Source organism: Carassius gibelio, chromosome A10 (genome assembly GCF_023724105.1).
Source record: "Carassius gibelio isolate Cgi1373 ecotype wild population from Czech Republic chromosome A10, carGib1.2-hapl.c, whole genome shotgun sequence".
NCBI lineage: Eukaryota > Metazoa > Chordata > Actinopteri > Cypriniformes > Cyprinidae > Carassius > Carassius gibelio.
Window position 1 is genome coordinate 16,612,606 of NC_068380.1, and position 21,433 is coordinate 16,634,038.

General features: G+C 36.8%; 2 protein-coding genes across 3 annotated transcripts; both read left to right on the forward strand.

The window, feature by feature from the left end:
* The first annotated feature begins 2,232 nt into the window (after positions 1-2,232).
* Positions 2,233-4,302, forward strand: LOC128021384 (activated RNA polymerase II transcriptional coactivator p15). 2 transcript variants are annotated; one of them, XM_052608513.1, is made up of 5 exons: positions 2,233-2,392; positions 2,669-2,738; positions 2,932-3,054; positions 3,204-3,312; positions 3,841-4,302. In XM_052608513.1, the coding sequence occupies exons 2-5, from the start codon at positions 2,670-2,672 to the stop codon at positions 3,918-3,920; spliced, it is 381 nt and encodes a 126-aa protein (XP_052464473.1). In that variant the 5' UTR covers positions 2,233-2,392; position 2,669; the 3' UTR covers positions 3,921-4,302. The 2 variants fall into 2 exon arrangements, with proteins under 2 accessions (XP_052464473.1, XP_052464474.1); XM_052608514.1 differs by having other exon boundaries at positions 2,244-2,392; positions 2,654-2,738.
* A 3,699-nt stretch (positions 4,303-8,001) lies between these two features.
* On the forward strand, positions 8,002-19,969 carry LOC128021386 (proline-serine-threonine phosphatase-interacting protein 2). Its single transcript, XM_052608516.1, has 15 exons — positions 8,002-8,255; positions 8,912-9,012; positions 9,919-9,993; positions 10,663-10,697; positions 10,774-10,880; positions 11,458-11,520; positions 12,347-12,445; positions 13,929-13,974; positions 16,915-16,994; positions 17,282-17,380; positions 17,455-17,551; positions 18,653-18,728; positions 18,856-18,890; positions 18,981-19,051; positions 19,211-19,969. Exons 1-14 carry the CDS (start codon positions 8,223-8,225, stop codon positions 19,034-19,036), a joined length of 1,002 nt encoding a protein of 333 aa, XP_052464476.1. The 5' UTR covers positions 8,002-8,222; the 3' UTR covers positions 19,037-19,051; positions 19,211-19,969.
* Positions 19,970-21,433: the final 1,464 nt, after the last annotated feature.

The following is a 21,433-nucleotide window of genomic DNA, read 5'->3' on the forward strand; positions in this document are numbered from 1 at the left end:
AACGAGGAAGATGGTGAACAATTCCAGGACGCTTTTTTTTTCATTGGTTGTTGCGTTAAATCTTACCCAGATACAATAGTGCTATTTTCTGATTGGCTATTGTGTAGCCTATTTCTTTTTTTTTGATTGGCTGATAAGTGGCAGGCTCGATTAAGAACTCCAGGGGAGACGCGCTTGATTCCTGCCGGTTTCCATAGTGAGAGCGGCGCGACCAGATAACTTTTGGGCGCTGCGGCATATTAAATATATTATAAATAGTTTTTCTGCGTGAGAAATACAATGTGTGGCGGGAGTGCGTGACAAAAGACCGAAATTGAGTGACTGTCACGCTAAATGCGTGAAACTTGAGAGCCCTGTTGGTATACACTTTTCTAAAGTCAGTAGCATTTGAGGAGAATGACTTACAGTCATAAAAACGGTTGAAGCTGCCATCGTAACAAAGGGTAGAAAGCCGACTAAAACATGAAGGAGGAATAAACTCACGTAGCCATCGGGTTTCGTTTGACTGGCGTGCACACTCACAGGGGCATGCAGTCATTTATTAAATTGCAACACCTGAACAGCATAATGAATGAACCACACCCCTTAGACTCACAGTCATAATAAGAGCACATTCAACGTCACCAATGTTCAACAAAAACAACTGTAATTGTTCATCTAGGTGTCAGCTATAATGCACAATTGAATATAATGTTGAATATTTATTAAAATAAACTGTAAAGTATATGTAAATTATGCTACTTTTTCACATGGGCTCAAAGGCAAATTTGAAGCTCAGTAGCATTTGAGGAGAAAGACTTGCAGTCACCTTATACATTTTAATATATATTAAAATAAATTATAAATAATTTAGGTAAAAACAAGGCCGGTTTATCACTTTCAGGCACATTGCTCTTAAAGGTTTTTTTTTTTTTTCAGGTTCCCTTACAAAAATGACCCATGGTTTTATCAATAACACCACAAATCATCGTTCTTGTAGCCATGGCAACTGCAATTTAAAATTTTGTTACTTCAAATAATAATTTATAAAGAAGTGTTAATATACTGTAATATCTTTTTGTTGTTGTTGTTGCTATAAAAACAGACCTAAGCCATCAATAGCCTTTAAATTTACTTCATATAAATTATTGCATTATATATAAAAAAATATTAGACAATAATGATTGGTTAATAATAACACTGTTAAAATACATATTGTAGGCACATACAAAATAAACAATTTATGTACATGTTATTACAAATGCCTGCAAAGGGAGCCAAATGCCATGTAATTGCTGCTGTTACATTTTTGCTATAGATTACACAGCCTATATAATTTCTTCAACAAAAAACATGCATATCACAACCCTTACAAAAAAAAAAACATTGTTTTATCATAGTAAACTGCTTAATTTCCCATTGCATGATTTCTGAATTCTTAAGACTATGAAATAAATTAGTCATAATAAAGTTATAGCCATAGGTAAATGTTGAATGGTACAATTGTAATTAGTCAATAATACAATTTATTCTTTTACTTTTTTATTTGATTAAAGTTCTATTTTCACCCCCATAGTAGGTGTTTATTTTCCATCATCATATTTGAGGAAGGGGGGCACAACAATACAATCCTGCTGTCCTGTCATCAGTGACTTTGCCTCCTGAAAAGCTAGGAAGGAACAATTTTGAGGTCATTGTTGTACAATTGTCATTGTTGAATCCTAGCTGTTCTTATGTTTGCTTTCATTATTTAAGTTTTTAACTATTTGTAGCATTATATTTTTTATTATATTAATGTTTGTCTATTTTGGTTTCATTTAAAAGGTTGCACATTTAATGCACATTTGCATTTGGACATTTGCAAATTATTTATTTCATGTTTTGTGACAGTTTGTATAGAGAAGTTTAAGAGTGAAGTATGTTAAGTATTGATTTTTATTTATTTATTTTGTATTAATACATAACCTCACTGTATTTATTTATAATGTAACATTATAGTGTGACATTTGTGTCAATAATCTTGAAGCACAGGTGACTCCGCGTGGTGGGAGGGGGGCCCCCCAAATCAAATTCTGCTTAGGGCCCCCAAGAGGCTCGGGCCGGCACTGGAAAGACGTCAAATAAGTGATCGATTGCAAAGACCGCAAGCGTGGGTCTTTGGACAAGGCAAGTAATTTTGATCCACACTCCATACCAGTTGGTGGCGGAAGTAATCAATTTTGTTATTTGTCAACCGCCAATAAAATTTAAAGAAGAAAAAGAAAACTACACTTCCCATAATCCAATGCTTCAAGGGCGCTTCCTGACCGCGTCCCCGCAAACGCGCGCTGCTCTGCATAGGCTTCGCAGAAACGGACGTTTCCAGCGCAATCGAATGAGCTTCTGTTTAAACTCGGTTAACTTACGACACCACGTAAGTCATTTCAAACATGCAGCTGTTTATAATTTTCGAGCAAGACTACAATATCAGCATTCATGCTGCAATAACAGATTGTTTCATTGAAACAATTTCGCTGCGCGTTCCTGCGTTCGGCCTTTTTGGTTCTTGTAGTTATTAACGAGTGACGCCATTGATACTTTTCTGTTTAATACAAGCTCAATTTTTTCTTCAAGCAACGTAGGACTAGGACTGGGATTTTCACAATTGTGTTCTTTTTGTTTTGCGTTTAAACAGAATTGTCCTTTTCAGAATGCCAAAGTCAAAGGAAGTGTTGTCTTCCACCTCGGGCAGTGACTCTGACAGTGAAGTTGATACGAAGGTATGAAAACCTCACATTACACTTTTAGCTAACTAAAAGCACTTCACAACCAAGAATATTTACCTCTCAAATTTGTACATTAATTGAGAATAACCAACAGTTTTGTGTTGCAAGAACGGTACGAATATCATGTAAAATCCACTAATTCCTTTGTTACTTGGTTTGCATTCAATGTAAAAATTATGAAATTCAGGCCAAGCGCAAGAAGCATGCAACACCCGAGAAGCCATCAAAGAAACAAAAAAGTGGAGAAACCTCAAAAGTATCATCTGCGTCCAAAAGCAGCAGCAGCAGCAAAAATGACAATATGTTCCAGGTGAAGAATAATTTGACACGTTTATTTAGCATCATTTATTTGTATTTAGCATGACAACATACACACACACACTTCTCGTTTCACAACCACCGTTCACTATATTGTGTATCTGTATTATTCAAATGATTATATTGTTTTCTTATTTTAAGATAGGAAAGATGAGGTATGTGAGTGTTCGGGATTTCAAGGGAAAAGTGCTGATTGATATCCGGGAATACTGGATGGACCAGGAAGGTGAAATGAAGCCAGGCCGGAAAGGTAGGTGCTGTGGGTTCAGATGTGAAAAAAAAACAACTACAGTGTGAAATGTAATACACAAATTTAGAAGCACACGCACAATATACGGAGATGATCAGGTGGTTAACCCATGTTTATGCTTGTGGTTGTCTAGGCATTTTTGGTAATATTCAATATCCAATTATAATTTAGATTGTTTATTCTTAAAACAGACTTGGGTTGCATGTATTATGACTAAATTGACTTTCCTGTAATCTACAGGGGAATATACACACACAAAATAAAATTGTATATATATATTCCATCTGAAGATGCACAAGCAAAAAAAGCAAGGAATAATTGTGAATCTTTTTCATATGCACCAGTATAACAATACCCTATCATAAACATTTTCATAAATACATTTGTTTACTAAAGCATTCTGTTTAATAAAAAATAATTAAAATCGAGTGCTGTAAACATAATTTAGGATTTTACCAACCCTAAATGTTAAAAAAAATGGATGTCTTGTGTCTAAATGAGTTCTTCTGTTTGATTTGCTTATTACAGGTATTTCACTGAACCCAGAGCAGTGGAACCAACTAAAAGAGCAGATGAGTGAGATTGACGACGCTGTGAGGAGAATATAAGACCTGCCTGTAGTTCACTAGTAACCTGGATGCATTTTACACACTGATTGTTGCTCTGCAGTTCTGTTTCAGTTGCACCTCAAAGCCCAAACACAGGATCTACATCTTCTCTGAATCAGCCAAGGGACAGATCATAGACTTAGAGACCTGTCATAAGTCTGACAAATGTGTAATGTCTTTGTAGAGCGGCATGCTTCACAAGGCAAATGTGACCAGGACACTTTGTATGTACATTTTAGATTAGGTTTTATTGAAGTAGTTGATCATTGTATTTGTCTTTTTATATTTGAGATTTTCATGGTTGGGATTTTGAAAGGGGTTGGCAAGAGACAGGGTGTTTGTGTCCTTAATTTTAAATAAAGATGGTAGAAATGCACAAAAAGACCTGATTTTGTTTTATTTTGTTACAAGTTTCTTGCAAACAACTATTAAAGTATAGAAAAACTAATAAAAGTATGGAGAATAGATAACTATGTTTTAAAAAAAAAAAAAAAATTTTTTTTAAAGAAGCTAAACTAGACTGCAGTTTAGTGTTTTTTTTTTTTTTTTATAGATGTTGAGATTTATTATCCATATAGGCTGTATTTTTCTGATAGCCATGACCATTAGAGCAGGTTAGATTTTTATATATATATATATATATATATATATATATATATATATATATATATATATATATATATATATATATATAAATATGATAGGTAAAAATTGGTAGCCTGAATGCACTAAGTCACTTTGGATAAAAGCATCTGCTAAATGCATACATTTAATGCTGATGCGAATACAAACCAATCAGTTACACCATGTGAATAATGTGATGATATCGGATTGAGTTAGAACCAATGAGCCTGCCCCATCTAGTTTCTTGACAGCACTGTGTATTTCTGTCATGACAATAGTCAAGGAGTTTGGTCATTTACATGACAATGTTAATGTGTTCGGCCTTGGCAGAATAGATCTGCTATGCTGCAGCAGAGCAAGTACTGAACTTGCTACTGCTGTGAGCATGTAGGAATTACTGCTGCTGCACATATAACACATTTTAAAAGATGAACCTTCCCTTACTGTCTTTGGAGGGTTAGAAAGCTCTCATATCTCATAAAACTCTTAATTTGTGTTCGAAGATGAGCGAATGTCTTACAGGTTTGGAACGACATGAGTAATTAATGAGAGAATTTTCATTTTTGGGAAGTGCACACAACGTGTAGTTAACAAATAGATAAATTGCAAGCTGATAAGAAACTCCAGCAACCACCTGAAACAAAATAACTAGAAGTTATTTGAAAATGGTCACTAGCATAACTTTTAAATCCTTATTTGTATAGTAAAATCGCTAGGAATAAAGAATGTGACTGCCACTGCATGCAGCTGAAATCTACCGCTCACCAAAGCTGAAGATATCGACATGCTTATTTCATTTAAACCTGTTTTCATCTCCATAGCTTGTGAGATATCCTCATAAAAAAACAAAAAACAAAAAAAAAACAGTGGTTTTGACCACTTCCTTAGCTGGTCAGGCTGGGAGACCAGCTTTGCCAACTAAACCAATTAAGACCAACTTAGATACATAAGTTAGACTTCTTGTTGCTACTGCTTATAGTATTTTGCTCCTGCATATGAATGCAAGGCTGTTAAACACAATGCTTAAACTAGTTTGTGGTTAGTCAGTTTAGGCAAACCACACAGTATGCACAGTGAAAATGGAAATGTGAGCATTCGCTTATCTTAGATGTTTGTTTTCTGAAGCTTTCTGAATCTGAAGCATGCAATAAGCACTAGCAGAGTATTTGAATATTGAGCAGTAAGCTCATTGGCTGCTGATGTGAAAAGAAATCAACCACCTGGGCCATGTGAATAATAATGTGATGATATCAGATTAAGTAAGAACCTATCAGCCTGCACCATCTAGAACTTTGTACAGTCACGGCCAAAAGTTCTGGCAGTGACAAATTGTTTTGCAACGTTTGCTGCTTCAGCATTTGTAGATAATTTTTGCATTTGTTTCTATGGTATACTGAAAAACAGTGATGAGCATATAAGTCTTAAAGGCTTTCACTGGCAAAAATAAATAAAATTAGTCAATATTATTTACAGTGTTGACCCTTTTTAATAACCTCTGCAATTAACTCCTCAAAGCTGGATATTAGCTTCTGGGCCAAATCCTGACTAATGGCCATCCATTCTTGCCTTATTAGTTCTCAGAGTTTAACACAATTTGTGGGCTTAGCTTGTACACTCATTTTTGTGGACTTCTTTGATGCCCTTCTTGACACCAGGCTGTTGTCCAAAAGTCTTGACCTCATTGTGCGTGCAGATGCTCTCACACCAACCTGCTGCCATTTCTGAGCCAGCTCTGCACTCCTGGAGACATGATTCTGTAACTACTAACTGGACAATCTGGGACATCCTGAAGACTTCTTCACTGCAGTCAAACTTCTCGCCTTGAAGTTCTTGATGATTTGGTAAATGGTTCTATCAGGTTAAATATTCTTCAGGTTAGCAATTTCCTTGCATGTTAGGCCATTTTGATGATAAGTGATAATGGCTGCAAGTGTTTCTTTGGAGGTAACCATTGCTAACAAGAACACAATGATTGGAAGTGCTTCTTCTTCCCTCCTTATAGCTAGCAGTCTGCTCACAGTATGATAGTGATTTCACCTGACTAGTACTAATTCACACTTTCACATGTGCTGCAGATTTGATTAGTCAATTAATGTTAGCTGGTCATTTTTTGTCAGGATCAAAGAAACATTGACTGTACTTATTTATTTTGTAAAAAGTTCATTTTTTGGCCAATGAAGTTTTTAGCAATCATTTAATATGCATCTGAACACTCAAAACAATAATCTAGAAACAATGTTAATGAACACCACAACAGCTTTAGCAGCAAACTTTGCAAAACACAAAATGTCACTGCCAAAAGTTTTGCCCATGACTGTATATCTACCAGTTTAGTCACCAAAGTCATTAAGTAGCAAGTTGCACATAAAAATATTATAGTATAGTATAGTATAGTATACAGGTGCATCTCAATAAATTAGAATGTTGTGGAAAAGAAGACAATCATTGACACCCTTCAGGGTAAGCCACAAACATTCACTGCCAAAGAAGCTGGCTGTTCACAGAGTGCTGTATTAAAGCATGTTAACAGAAAGTTGAATGGATGGAAAGCGTGTGGAAGAAAAAGATGCACAACCAACTGAGAGAACTGCAGCCTTATGAGGACTGTAATTTTTGATTTTCAAATTGATGAAATTGGGTGCACTGTCACCTGCTGGTGTCGGTCCATTGTGTTTTTGTAAACCAAAGTCACTGCAACCTTTTACCACGACATTTTGGAGCACTTCATGCTTCCTTCTGCTAACCAGCTTTTTGAAGAAGCTGATTTCATTTTCTAGCAGAATTTGGCACTTGCCCACACTGCCAAAAGCACCATGGTTAAATGACCATGGTGTTGGTGTGCTTGACTGGCCAGCAAACTCACCAGACCTGAACCCCAGAGAGAATCAAACAATGCAGATGAGCTGAAGGCCATTGTCAAAGAAACCTGGGCTTCCAGACCACCTCAGCAGTGCCACAAACTGAACACCTCCATGCTTCGCTGAATTGAGGCAGTAATTAAAGCAAAAGGAGCCCCTACCAAGAATTGAGTACATGTAGAGTAAGTGAACATACTTTCCAGAAGGCCAACTATTCACTAAAAGTATTTTAGTATTTTTTTTATTGGTCTTATGGAGTATTCTAATTTGTTGAGATAACGAATTGGTGGGGTTTTGTTAAATGTGATCCAAAATCATCACAATTAAAAGAACCAAAGACTTAAAAAACTTTAGTCTGTGTGCATTGAATTTATTTAATACGCGAGTTTCTCAATTTGAGTTGAATTACTGAAATAAATGAAGTTTTCCACGACATTCTAATTTATTGAGATGCATCTGTAGTATAGTATAGTATAGTATAGTATAGTATAGTATAGTTTAGTGTAGTAGTAACACCGGTTGCACCGCCCTAATTAAGGAAGCCCAGGTTTATTTTACTTCCTCACAAGAACTGCGCCTTCACAGTTCGCTCACTAGGTGGAGGGAAAGACAACTAAATCTTGCAGGTCCAGTTTTCTGTTCAACAATATCGCTCTTTGGACAGACGTGAAAGATGCGCGTTTAGGACCCCGAGGCGTGGTATTTTAACGCGTGGTGTGCATCAGACCATCACGCCTGCGTGAAATCAGTCACAGTGTTATTTCAGCTTCATACGGAACTTCACAGTCACTTTCTGAGTGAGCAAACAGAAGCCGACACAATGAGAGAACTGCATTTCAAGGATCATTTTTGGGTGAGGTTTCCTTAATTTGATGGGCATACTGTCAATGATTAGTGAAAAATGTAGTGGGCATACTGTTGATTGTATAATACAAAATGATAACCAACCTGCTCTGATTTGATATTAGTTTAATAAATAGTTAAAGCTTTTATTTGGAGCTCGTCTTTTACATTATCGAAACAGGGCTGATTTCCTTTAAAGGAAGTTTGGTCAGCACATACTGAATATCCAGGTCCTCCATCAAACAACCTAAAGAAGTCACTTTCTTATAAAATCATAGAAATTAAAACGTTTATCTCAATGTGCTGAATTGTGTTTCATGTTATTTGACTATTGGCCATGGCACCCTGAGAACTCTGAGAACTCATTAGGCAAAGCAAGATGCAATTTGGTTTTGTTTTCTTCACTTTTATTTTGGGAGATATTTCTTGTGAACTGTGGTTGTGGGTATGATGCTATGTCTGCCCCTCAGACTTCTAAATTACAGAGGTTGAGCTCTCATGGCTAATGATGGTCAACAGTCCACACCGTCATGTTTCTGAAGGCTGCAATGAGGAATTGGTGATACATGTGGCACTTTGTGGATTACTGGCTTGCGCTTTCAGATTACTAAAAAAACTTGTTTTGTGTATTGCTTCTTCTACATTATTCTTCAATTGTGATACCAGAACACAGATGTGACCAGCACAGTTGGATATGACAGCATCATCCAGCACTTGAATGACGGCAAGAGGACGTGCAAAGAAATCGAGGACTTCTTGAAGGCCAGGTGAGATGTAGAGTCACTACCTAGTTTGCCACTTTCACCTCAAGCGCTTGATGGTTTCACAGCAAAAAATCATGTGAAACCTCCTTAGTGCATTCGTATATAACTGAAGGAAAGTAACAGAAAGTGAAGTCTTAAAAAAAAAAAAAAGAGAAATAATGCCTCATGACGTGCATTGTTGCAAGATTTCCTGTCATTGGTGTGAAAATGATTTACAGTTGTTACTTTTTCCCATGCGTAACTGTTTTAAATCAACAAGTTACAGCAACAAATAATGAAAGTTAAACTCTAAAATTTCACTAAAATGAAAATGGACCATTGTACTTTCTTAAAGGGATAGTCTTTATTTACTCGCCCTTAAGTTGGTCCAAACCTGTATGAGTTTCTTCCTTCTGTTGAACATAAAGATATTTTGAAGCATGCTGGTAGCCAAACAGTTGATTTATACGGAAAGTCAACGGGGACCAGAAACCGATTTGATTTCCAAAATTCTATTAAAAACATTCTTTTGTGTTCATCAGAGGAAAGAAACTCATACAGGAATGGAACAACTTTAGGGTGAGTAAATAATGATAGGATTTCCATTTTAGGGTGAACTATCCTTTTAATGCATGATTAAAAATGATTAAATATTGTGAATGCCCTGAATACAGTTTATTTATGATCTAATTTCTTAAATCTTATAATCCTACCAGACTGGGAGGGATACTCAAACAAACAATTAAGCGTCTTGATGGTGTTAACTTAGAGAAAAATGTTACAAATCTCAATACTCAAGCCTTACACAATTAGTTTAATATTTGATTAAAAAAACTAATGCATTTCAGGCATGCAAATCGGCAGATTCACTCAATAACATGTCATTGTGTACGAAACATTGATCTAAAATATAAGAACACTTATTTTCAGAGCTGCGATAGAAGAAAAGTATGCCAAGGAGCTGCTGGCTTTGTCCAAGAAAGTGTGTGGAAGCAGTGAAATGAAGTAAGTACCGATGTATGATTAAAGTTATTTCAGTTAACATCATGGATATATTTTACAAACTGCTGTTTCTTGAAAGGATTTTAAAGGGGCGTCGTGTGATCTCTAGTTGAGAGGTGTGCCATAAATATTTGAAGCAATCAGACAATAAACAGAAGAATCTAAACCATATCAGATACTTGGAGGCTGTCAGTTTTGGGTTAAGCCAGTAAACGATAACCAAGTAACCACAATTACTTTGTTTTAAAAACACATTAGCAAATGTGTAGAAAGGCCGTGTAACCACCCACAACAACTTGGGCAAGCATTACTTACATTTCTAATGCATCTTCATAGAGGTTCAATTCTTTGATTTCTTTAGCAAGAAGGTTCTTTAGTGAATATGACATGTTATTGTGTTGTTCTGGTTGGACACTGAGCCCCCTTAAAAAGATAGCATTTAAAAAATGCGGTATTGATATGGTATATTAGATCATTTCAAAGTACTAACCTAAACAGTCCCTGGGTTGGTCACATGTTTGTAGTTGGTTTGTGGTTAGTGCTTTTCCTCTTACTATGGGGTGAGAAAAAAAGAAAAGAAAAAGAGTTTAACTGAGTCCTATACCAGTGACTGATGTCAGCAATTTTACAATGGTTTTATTGTTTATAACGTTTTTGTTTTTCTGTTTTTAGCACCCTGAAACGGTCGCTTGATGTTTTCAAATTACGTAAGTAAATACTGCAAACGATTAATGATCGCAGTTTATTGTGGATGGAAATTTTATGGTTAAAATGTGTGTTTAGAAACAGAAAATGTGAGTTTGTCCCATATGCATTTGGCCCAAACCATGAGAGAAGAAGCAAAAAAGTTAGAAGACTTCAAAGAGAAACAGAAAGAGGCCCGAAAGAAGGTAAGACATACAAACAGCATTTCATACTTTATTTACTGATTGAAATGTGTTGTTGCCGACTTTCCAATCTTTTCATACCTGGTTATCGGTTAGCATTCAATTCAATGGTAGTCGCTCGGCTGACGCAGGACCTTTCGGAAAGTATGCGATCTAAAATCTCCTGCCTTTGCTTATGGGTGTTCAGTTTTGGACACTGTTGTGTTCGTGTAGGTGTAAATGTGGCCGATTGGAAGGAAATGACAACACTGAATTGCTGATAGCACTACAAAATCACACGCCATCTCCAACACTTAACTTTTTGAAAAGCTGTGACATAAAAAATAACTGACAGGGAAGAGTATATCCAAAACATCTGCGCCAGTAAATCATCTACTGTAGTAAAATTAATTATTAGCAATATATTGAGTAGGTTTTTGGAACAAAACTCCCTCTGTCAGCTATTGGTCATACGGACAGATAGCCACCCCCCCCCCCCCAAAAAAAAAAATCTTACACCATTGGTTGAGCCTGTGTTGCTGTGCTGGATGGTCGTAATTCTCAAAACATGTAGCTTCTTAAAACTGTGCTTTTTTTTCAGGTAGAACAGCAAATGGATGCTCTTCATAAGCAGAAGGCCGCTCAATATAAGAAAACGGCTGAGGTAAGTATGAAAGAGAGAGCAAGGTCTCTCAGTTGTCAGTGCTGTTGCTATAAAAGGTGGTTTAGCTGCCCACTTTTCTATAGCACCTTATTTTCTTTATGGGAAGTATATGGTCTGATTCAGTGGCAGGAGGGAAGTGAATAAGTGCACCTGATTTTAGCTGCACAAAATGGGAAGTGATCTGTGCTGAATGGCTTTGTTCATTAAAAAGACAGATTCTCATTCAAGCTTAAATAAAGCATTCTTGAAAGTGGTGATTTCAGGTTGGTAAATAAACCATTTCCTTTAAGTTTATTAGCATCAAGGTGTCCCATGCTGCATCAGTATTTATTAGTTAGGAACTGAAACTTTGTAGTACCACATCAACTCTTGTAGAAACAAATTAATCTGTGCACCAGTTATCTGAAATAAATGTTTACAATTACAACTTTCCACATTTAAAGTAATAGTAATTTCAGCAAAAGGATGAAATCATACAGATTGAAGTTGTGACCGAAATGTTTTTAAGGAGTTGGGCACTTGCTTTTTCTTCAGTATCTGCTCATATGTTTAAATAAATAAGAAAGAGGTTAATAGCTATGGATGAATTATAATTATAAGAGTCTTTAAATTAGTGTTTTTGAGGGAAATGTTCAGTGAAATGTGTGCACTTTTAGCCGGTTGTGTAGTAGTGTGTGATTCTATATACACTATAACATCAGTAGCATATGTATATTGACTTTTGTAGCTCATAAAGAATATATATTATAGTTACATTTAGGCACAAGTTGTGTTGGTCACACCTTAAATGCCAAGGGGTGTTTTTTTTGTTTGTTTTTTTTCTAAGGCGAAGAAGGCGTATGAGCAAAAGTGTCGAGATAAAGAGGAAGCAGAACAGAATATGAACAGAAACGCTACCACTAGCAGTTCCAAGCAGCAAGAAAAGGTACGCAAGTAAAACTGGGACATCGCATCTGTTTTTTTTTTCTTCTGTCCTGCATGACCATGACCTTTAACTGCACTTCACATTCAGCCTCAACTGATTTACACATAGACGTTTTGTAAATTTCATGCATTTAAAGAACTTTAAGATTACAGTTGAAAAATCTTCCAATCACATAGATTGATAAAATGTCAGTCCACAAATAGTACTACCAGACACATGCACTTATCCATAGACTACAATGGTTATTACACATGGAGACACATTTTGTACGTTTTAAAACACTCTTGAAAGAAAACGTTCCGCCAAAAATTAACATTTTGTCTACATTTACTCACCCTCGAGTTGTTCTGAACCTGTGTGAGCTTCTTATGTTGAGCACAAACTAAGATATTTTGAAGAATGTTGGTAACCAAACGGATGCCGGTAGCCATTAACTTTCATTGTATGGAAAAAAATACTATGGAAGTCAGTGGCTACCGGCAACCGCTTGGTCACTAAAATTCTTCAAAATATCTTTTGTCTTCAACAGATGGAAGAAACTCACACTGAGGGTGAGTTAATGACAGAATTGACCTTTTTTGGTAAACTATCCCTTTAAGACTTTGCTATGCTTAATCTTTAAGACTTTTTAATGTTTAATGTTCATTAATGTTCTACGAATGGTAAAGCGTTGTTTAACTACTAAAAATAAAAAGTGCTTACACACTGCTACTAGGAAATGTTGACCTTTTTAAGTAAGGAATCTAATTGATAGATTTGCAGGGCAGTGCTGATATGATCTGTGTGTATGAGTGTGTGGGGGCGAGTGTCAAAACGGAAATAAAGCGTGCTTCTGTAGATATTAAAAGGTGATTATTTGATTGTTATGTTGTAGCAAGAATAGATTGGGGATTTAAACCTAACTGGAACTACCTGTGCAATAAAGCACACATTCCAGCCAATCAGAATAAAGCATTCTGGAATGACGTGGTAGAATCAAAGTGTAAAGCTATAACACTATTCTTTCGCTGCCTTGCATGCACATTATAGTTGTTTTTTTGTTGTTTTTTTTGTTTTGTTTTTTACCTGAAACACTTTCTTTTATAAATGGAGAAAAAAACAAAAAAATCAGGCACAAATTCCATAGAGATGCTTCTCTTTAGAGGAGGCAAATGAGTTACAGAAAAGCAGCATGCAAAACAAACCACGAAGGCCATGAATGGGTACGGATGACTGCCAGAGCATGTACAGTGCTGTGAATCATTGTAAAACATGTCAGCAATGTTGGAAGTATTGTAATCCCCGGAGGACAAGACTCTGGAGCAGTTGAAAGCCTATAAACCTTTTGTAGCGAGTTAACTATCAATCTTCATCTCTTCAGAGACAGTGCTGGTTTTAGAGTATGTAAATACTCTGTTTGTATTATGTTTTATTCTTGTAAGATGTGAATGACCGTACAAAGAGATTCTGTTGTATAAATAATGTCCCTCTCTTATACTTCAAGCTGTATGCCAAAACACAGCAAGCCAAGCAGACAGCAGAGGAAGCTGGTAAGAATGTCAGCAGACGCACTATAATATGCTCACTTATAATAATACACTTTAACTAGGACTGGGCAATATATTTAATATTTTAGAGGATTCTGTTCGCAATATACAACTAAGCAATATTAAATATGATAGACTTATATAGTTAGTTCAGGCGAAATTAATCTGCTGAGATTTGGCCATTTTGAACATTGCTACTAAATTTACAGCGAAAAATGTACAGATCTGTCAGTGTAGTCTGATTCCTGATTGAGTCTTGTAAGTTGGTTCACTTTAGTAAATCGACAACTCACTGCTCAATAAGGGTGGTCTGATTTGCCAAACGATTAAGCCATACGAGTCGGCTATTTTTAGTGAACAAAACACATCAGGGTAGTCTGATTCCTAAACGACTGAACCATATGGGTCGGCTTCTTTTAGTGATCCAAACGTATCAGGGTAATCTGATTCCTAAAGGATTATGACTTGGCTCTTTTTAGTGAACCAAACGCATCAGGGTAATCTCATTCCCAAACGATAATGAGTCGCCTCTTTTTAGTGAACCAAACGCATCAGGGTAATCTCATTCCCAAACGATAATGAGTCGCCTCTTTTTAGTGAACCAAACGCATCAGGGTAATCTCATTCCCAAACGATAATGAGTCGGCTATTTTTAGTGAACCAAACGCATCAGGGTAATCATGATAATGAGTCGGCTATTTTTAGTGAACCAAACGCATCAGGGTAATCAGGATAATGAGTCGGCTATTTTTAGTGAACCAAACGCATCAGGGTAATCTCATTCCCAAACGATAATGAGTAGCCTCTTTTTAGTGAACCAAACGCATCAGGGTAATCTGATTCCCAAACGATAATGAGTAGCCTCTTTTTAGTGAACCAAACGCATCAGGGTAATCTCATTCCCAAACGATAATGAGTAGCCTCTTTTTAGTGAACCAAACGCATCAGGGTAATCTCATTCCCAAACGATAATGAGTCGGCTATTTTTAGTGAACCAAACGCATCAGGGTAATCTCATTCCCAAACGATAATGAGTCGGCTATTTTTAGTGAACCAAACGCATCAGGGTTATCTCATAAATACTCGGCTCTTTTTAGTGAACCAAATGCATCAGGGTAATCTGATTCCTAAACGATAATGAGTAGCCTCTTTTTAGTGAACCAAACGCATCAGGGTAATCTCATTCCCAAACGATAATGACTCGGCTCTTTTTAGTGAACCAAACGCATCAGGGTAATCTCATTCCCAAACGATAATGAGTCGCCTCTTTTTAGTGAACCAAACGCATCAGGGTAATCTCATTCCCAAACGATAATGAGTCGCCTCTTTAGTGAACCAAACGCATCAGGGTAATCTCATTCCCAAACGATAATGAGTCGGCTCTTTCTAGTGAACCAAACGCATCAGGGTAATCTCATTCCCAAACGATAATGAGTCGGCTATTTTTAGTGAACCAAACGCATCAGGGTAATCAGGATAATGAGTCGGCTATTTTTAGTGAACCAAACGCATCAGGGTTATCTCATAAATACTCGGCTCTTTTTAGTGAACCAAACGCATCAGGGTAATCTGATTCCCAAACGATAATGAGTAGCCTCTTTTTAGTGAACCAAACGCATCAGGGTAATCTCATTCCCAAACGATAATGAGTCTGCTATTTTTAGTGAACCAAACGCATCAGGGTAATCTGATTCCCAAACGATAATGAGTAGCCTCTTTTTAATGAACCAAACGCATCAGGGTAATCTCATTCCCAAACGATAATGACTCGGCTCTTTTTAGTGAACCAAACGCATCAGGGTAATCTCATTCCCAAACGATAATGAGTCGCCTCTTTTTAGTGAACCAAACGCATCAGGGTAATCTCATTCCCAAACGATAATGAGTCGCCTCTTTTTAGTGAACCAAACACATCAGGGTAATCTCATTCCCAAACGATAATGACTCGGCTCTTTTTAGTGAACCAAACGCATCAGGGTAATCTCATTCCCAAACGATAATGACTCGGCTCTTTTTAGTGAACCAAACGCATCAGGGTAATCTCATTCCCAAACGATAATGAGTCGCCTCTTTTTAGTGAACCAAACGCATCAGGGTAATCTCATTCCCAAACGATAATGAGTCGCCTCTTTTTAGTGAACCAAACACATCAGGGTAATCTCATTCCCAAACGATAATGACTCGGCTCTTTTTAGTGAACCAAACGCATAAGGGTAATCTCATTCCCAAACGATAATGACTCGGCTCTTTTTAGTGAACCAAACGCATCAGGGTAATCACGATAATGAGTCGGCTATTTTTAGTGAACCAAATGCATCAGGGTAATCACGATAATGAGTCGGCTATTTTTAGTGAACCAAACGCATCAGGGTAATCAGGATAATGAGTCGGCTATTTTTAGTGAACCAAACGCATCAGGGTAATCTGATTCCCAAACGATAATGAGTAGCCTCTTTTTAGTGAATCAAATGCATCAGGGTAATCTCATTCCCAAACAATAATGAGTCTGCTCTTTTTAGTGATCAAAACGAATCAGGGTAATCTGATTCCTAAATGACAGAGTTTTATGGGTTGGCTCTTTTTAATGAATCGAACACATACTTCTCAATCAGTTAGGTCTGATTCCCAATCGAAGGACTCTTATGGCTCATGTAGTCAGGGACTGGCTGCTCACATGTCAATATGAGTAGTACCAGATAGGCTTTATCAGTTTTGTCAGTAAATTAATTAATGAAATAAATGAATCAATTAATGAAATATGGTTCTTTAGTTTTATTAGTATTGTTTAATATATATTTAAGGTGAATTATTGGACTGTATTCAAAAGGTTTAAAGAAAAATGTTATGTGACCGTTTAGCTGTATTGCCCAGCCCTAAACACCACATAACTCTTCTATTCCATTTCTAATTTTAACGTCCTTTGTATGTTCAACTCCATAATAGACAGGCTTTATAGTCAGAATGTGTCCTTGTTGGGCAAGATGAGAGAGGAGTGGCTGAACGAGCATGTCAAAGCCTGTGAGGTGAGCTCTGCGCCCCAGCCTGCATCACACACCCCAGCACCAATGATGATGACAAAACAAACTTGATCATGTCAGGTCATGTGATGCTCATGCACCTCTTTAAAATGGGTTGTAAATGGCTTTTCACGTAAATTTGAATAACCATTAAAGGTCAAACAAAACAAGTCAATTACACATACAATGCCTAAATTAAAACATGCTTTACCAAGTTGAACTGAATGAGTTAAGACATTTATGGGGCTATTTTGATCTTTCTACTTTGACATCTCATGTGCATGTTGCCACAGTTTCTTGAGAAACAGGAAGTGGAGAGGATCAACAACCTGAGAAACGTTGTGTGGACCCATCTCAACCATCTCTCCCAGCAGTGTGTCACCAGCGATGAGGTAACCTGACTGTGTGGCACCATGTAGGATGCTCATGTGGAACCCGCCTCACTATGTGTGTCTGTGTCACGCAGCTCTATGAGGAAGTGAGGAAGTCACTGGAGCAATGTAACATTCAAGAAGACATCGAGCATTTTATCAACCTCAGAAGAACCGGAGACAAACCACCAGGTACTCCCAGCAGCAGGTTAAGCTGTGATCACATTCACTGATGAAATCCAGCCTTTTTAAATGGAATCCTTGCAACAAACTTTGAATGAGGGCGAAAGATTTCCCAACGCAGATTTTGCATGAAGCTGGTCACATGAACCAACAGTGTTGACCAGCAGAAAGTTCCTTGGTATGAAAGTGCAGTTTTTGTGTGCTGTGCTATATTGCAATACTACTGACAATGGATCTTTACAGTGCAAAATTTGGCAGAAACTCCTCTGTGAACACACCTTTTACTGTGCATTTAACTCTAATTTCAATTGGAATAGAAATACAGTTCATTTTATTATAAAAGGTTTCTTTTTCTTTCTGAAATGACAGAAAGCATCATAAAAGCACTATACAATTAGTCCATATGGCTTTGTCCATGAATAGTTCGATGGTATTATTAACTGAAATTCTCATTTATGATTCCACATGTTCTAATTTTATGCATTGTGTGCATTAAAGTGCTGAAAACCTTGACCACTCAAACTAAAATATGCTCATGGACAAATGAAATTTGAGGTTTACATTTCTTTCTTAAAAAAACAAAACAAAAAAACAAAAGTTCTGTCATATGGTCTACTTCTATGCAGTGTAATTTTAGCATCATAGAGGTACTATTATATAGTTTTTATTAATATTTTTAATCAGTTTTAATATTTTTTTTTTTCCATTTTCATTGTAAAGTTTTAGACATTTTTTGTACTTTTGTTTACATTTTTTTTTAATTCATTTTATTCCAGTTTTAGTATTTTAGTACATCAATTTAAAATAAATTAAAATAAGAAATGTTGCCTTGGCATTTAGCTCAAAAAAAAATTATATATATAATTTTTAACTTTTTTTTTTATTATGGTCAAAGCTTTATTTTTAAGTAAAAAAAAAAATATTAATGGTTCTATTTTTTAGTTTTAGTTTAATAATAACCCTGCTTTTATGTTGCATTTTTGTCCTTATCCGAGCTTGTTGTAAATTCATGAACTTTCTGTCTTGGGCTCCACTCAGATATGAGTCTAATGACATTTTACAGTGGGTGGAACTGTCCTGTAAACGTTTATTAAAATGATCTCTTCTCAGCACCTGTTCCATATGAAAACTTCTACAACAATCACAGATCGGCTCCCACTCGTTCACTTCCCACAACATCTGGCAGGTGAGCCCTCGCTCCTTACAGATGGAGCTCGCCGATTTATCATTCAATTATTAGTTTATTTCATTTCTTATGGGAATATGACCATCAGCTTTTCTATTACCTTACATCTTGCTGTGTATTATTTCAGGAGAGCAGCAGCACCTCCACCATCAACTGCAGAAAGTATGAAAATATTCTAAGCAATGTGTTTTTTCTTCCTAGTCTGCATGTTTTTTTCAATTCTTAATTCTTGTTGCATCTTTCACCGTTCAGATGATCCTTTATACTCAACTGTAGCAGAACCAGGGTACAGCCTAATACGATACTAATAAGATCATGACTCGGTAAGAATTCTTGCAGGAATGTAACCTTGACTTATAATTTACAAACAGTAATATTAATGTCTGCCCCAAGTATTACACAGTTAATAATGTTGTTTATAAATCCCTTGAATGCTTCCTTGAGGAAATGGTGTTCATTTGTTTTTGTTTTTTCTTTTTCAGACTTTGCAAGCCCTTCTGCTGCTCAGTAGGAATATAGTGAAGGCATTAGAAACTTTAGTTTTTTTTGCCTGCTTCCTCATACCATGTGGTGAGAATATACTGTTGCCTGACATGAAGGGTGTCCTTGTCTCTTAATAAAAAAACATTGGTGTGATGAGGTGGGCGGGGCCGAGAGCTGTGGGAACGGCGCGAGTTTGGTGATGCTCATTATCGCTCCGCCCCCCTCATCACAATCATTAACTTGCTAACCTAAAATCCACCTTTGCAAACACCGTGAGCTTTGACACTATTGCGTAGTCATAAGTCAAATCCTGAAGTTCTCACTACACTGATGACATCAACAAAACAACATTGTATAAATATTTGTATTTTATTTAGTGTAAAAAAAAAAAGTTTGAGTAATATAGATAAAGAAGTTTAAAGGTGAAATGTACAATTTTGCACCACTCATGGCACCAAATGGAATTGCAGTGTGTTTGAGCAGCCTGATTGGGCTCAACCAATGAGTAGAGTTTGGGGGTGGGGCTACACATTTGGCCACCCAATGGAAAACAAGAGAGGTCTTATATAAACTTTTTGTCATTTTAAATTCTGTTTGGTGCAGCTAGTTGTCTAGAATTGACACGCTTCACTTTTAAATCCGCTAAATAATGGCTACAAAGGTATAATTTATTTCTAGTCTAAAATTCTGCACACTGTCAATATACAGTCCTTCATCACTGGATATATTGCTTAAATAAATGTGTATATATGATTTGATCTCCTCGTCCTGTGATTAACATTGTGGTATGTCCACTTTCTCCCTCTGTTGAGGAGTGCCCGTTAAAGACATTCAGAGAAAACCATCTCCCAGATGACTTTAGAGATTTGAAATCTTTAAGTGAAACGTTCTTTAAAAAAACATTTTTGTCTTGCTGTTCTGCTATAAAGAACCTTTTGTGCTTTGGAATGGTCAATGGTTGTTAAAGGTTCTTCACGGAAGCCAATAAAGAACCTTTTTTATGGGCTTTTTATGCCTTTATTTGGACAGACAGTATATAGCTGACAGGAAAGCATTGGGTGGAAAGAGAAGGTTGGGATCGACAAGACGGGATTCGAACTCGGGTCGCCGCTAGCACAGTTGCACTGTATATCAGCGCACTAACCATGTTCAGATCGGTTATGATGGATGGGGTTTCTGTAATCACCTGAAGCCCATGGAAAGCACCAAATATATTCCCCCTCTGAGAGCACTCAAGGCTTTGATTCTGGGTCAGGCCTGAATCTTCTCTCAGTTGCTGGGGAGCCCGTTCATCCTGGTCCAGCTGGACCTTCAGATGCTCCAAGGCTATCTGTACAAGTTGATTTTCAAGCCTGGGCTGCTTGGAAGCAGATGGACAGCTCCGCTTCTTCACACAGAAGGTCATTCCCAGCTGGACCAGAGCTGTGCCAGCGGTGGAGTTAGTGAAAGCTGTGGAAGATGGTTCTGATGGCTCTTCTTCTGTCAGCAGAGAGTTCCCCTGTTGGCCTCACAGGAGTGCAGTGAGTTCATCCTGTTCCCTCGATGTTGTCAGTGCCTAGTAGACAGGAAGTGAAACTGACAAACGGTCATTCGAGGGTGTGACGCTGAAAATGTGGAGGTCTTACTGCCCTCTGGCTGCTGAAGTTTCACAGAATTATGTGGATTGTAGTGTAACAGTTAATAAAATGGATAGTTTGCAGTCCTGACTTCAGAATGGTCAATTCAGTATTTATGTCTCAATTCTAATATCAAAGACATAGCAATATTTATAATGCGAAACCTGCATATAATTCCCATTTCACCCATAAACGATTTAATATAGATAAATATATTATAAGTAAATAAATTCTGTATTTTCATAAAAAAGTTTTTTTTTCAATGCATTTTATTTCATAATATGGCATATTCAGGCTGGAACAAACTGAGTTTCATACTGTTATGGGGCAAAGACAATCATATTTTTACCTTTATTTTTCTCCGACATACACTCACAATTCTGAGAAAAGGTCAGAATTGTGAGATGTGGATATATGGAATTCTGATGTATTTTCTGAAAAAAAAAAAAAATCTCTACTGGTCATTTGTCTCCTCTCAAGGGCATATATTTCCTCTTGCTTTCTCCGGAGAGAGACCTGATTATTACTCACTAATAGATTTAGTCAAGTATATGAGCATCAGAGAGAATGTGATTCACATGGTGATCTAGTCAAACATGTGCCCTC

Excerpts from the sequence above, each read along its gene's own strand:
- LOC128021384 (XM_052608513.1), top strand. The coding sequence starts at position 2,670 with ATGCCAAAGTCAAAGGAAGTGTTGTCTTCCACCTCGGGCAGTGACTCT. Across the intron at positions 2,739-2,931 it reads ACAGTGAAGTTGATACGAAG|GCCAAGCGCAAGAAGCATGC; the intron begins GTATGAAAACCT and ends TATGAAATTCAG. Across the intron at positions 3,055-3,203 it reads AAAATGACAATATGTTCCAG|ATAGGAAAGATGAGGTATGT; the intron begins GTGAAGAATAAT and ends TCTTATTTTAAG.
- LOC128021386 (XM_052608516.1), top strand. The coding sequence starts at position 8,223 with ATGAGAGAACTGCATTTCAAGGATCATTTTTGG. Across the intron at positions 8,256-8,911 it reads ATTTCAAGGATCATTTTTGG|AACACAGATGTGACCAGCAC; the intron begins GTGAGGTTTCCT and ends TTGTGATACCAG. Across the intron at positions 11,521-12,346 it reads AATATAAGAAAACGGCTGAG|GCGAAGAAGGCGTATGAGCA; the intron begins GTAAGTATGAAA and ends TTTTTTTCTAAG.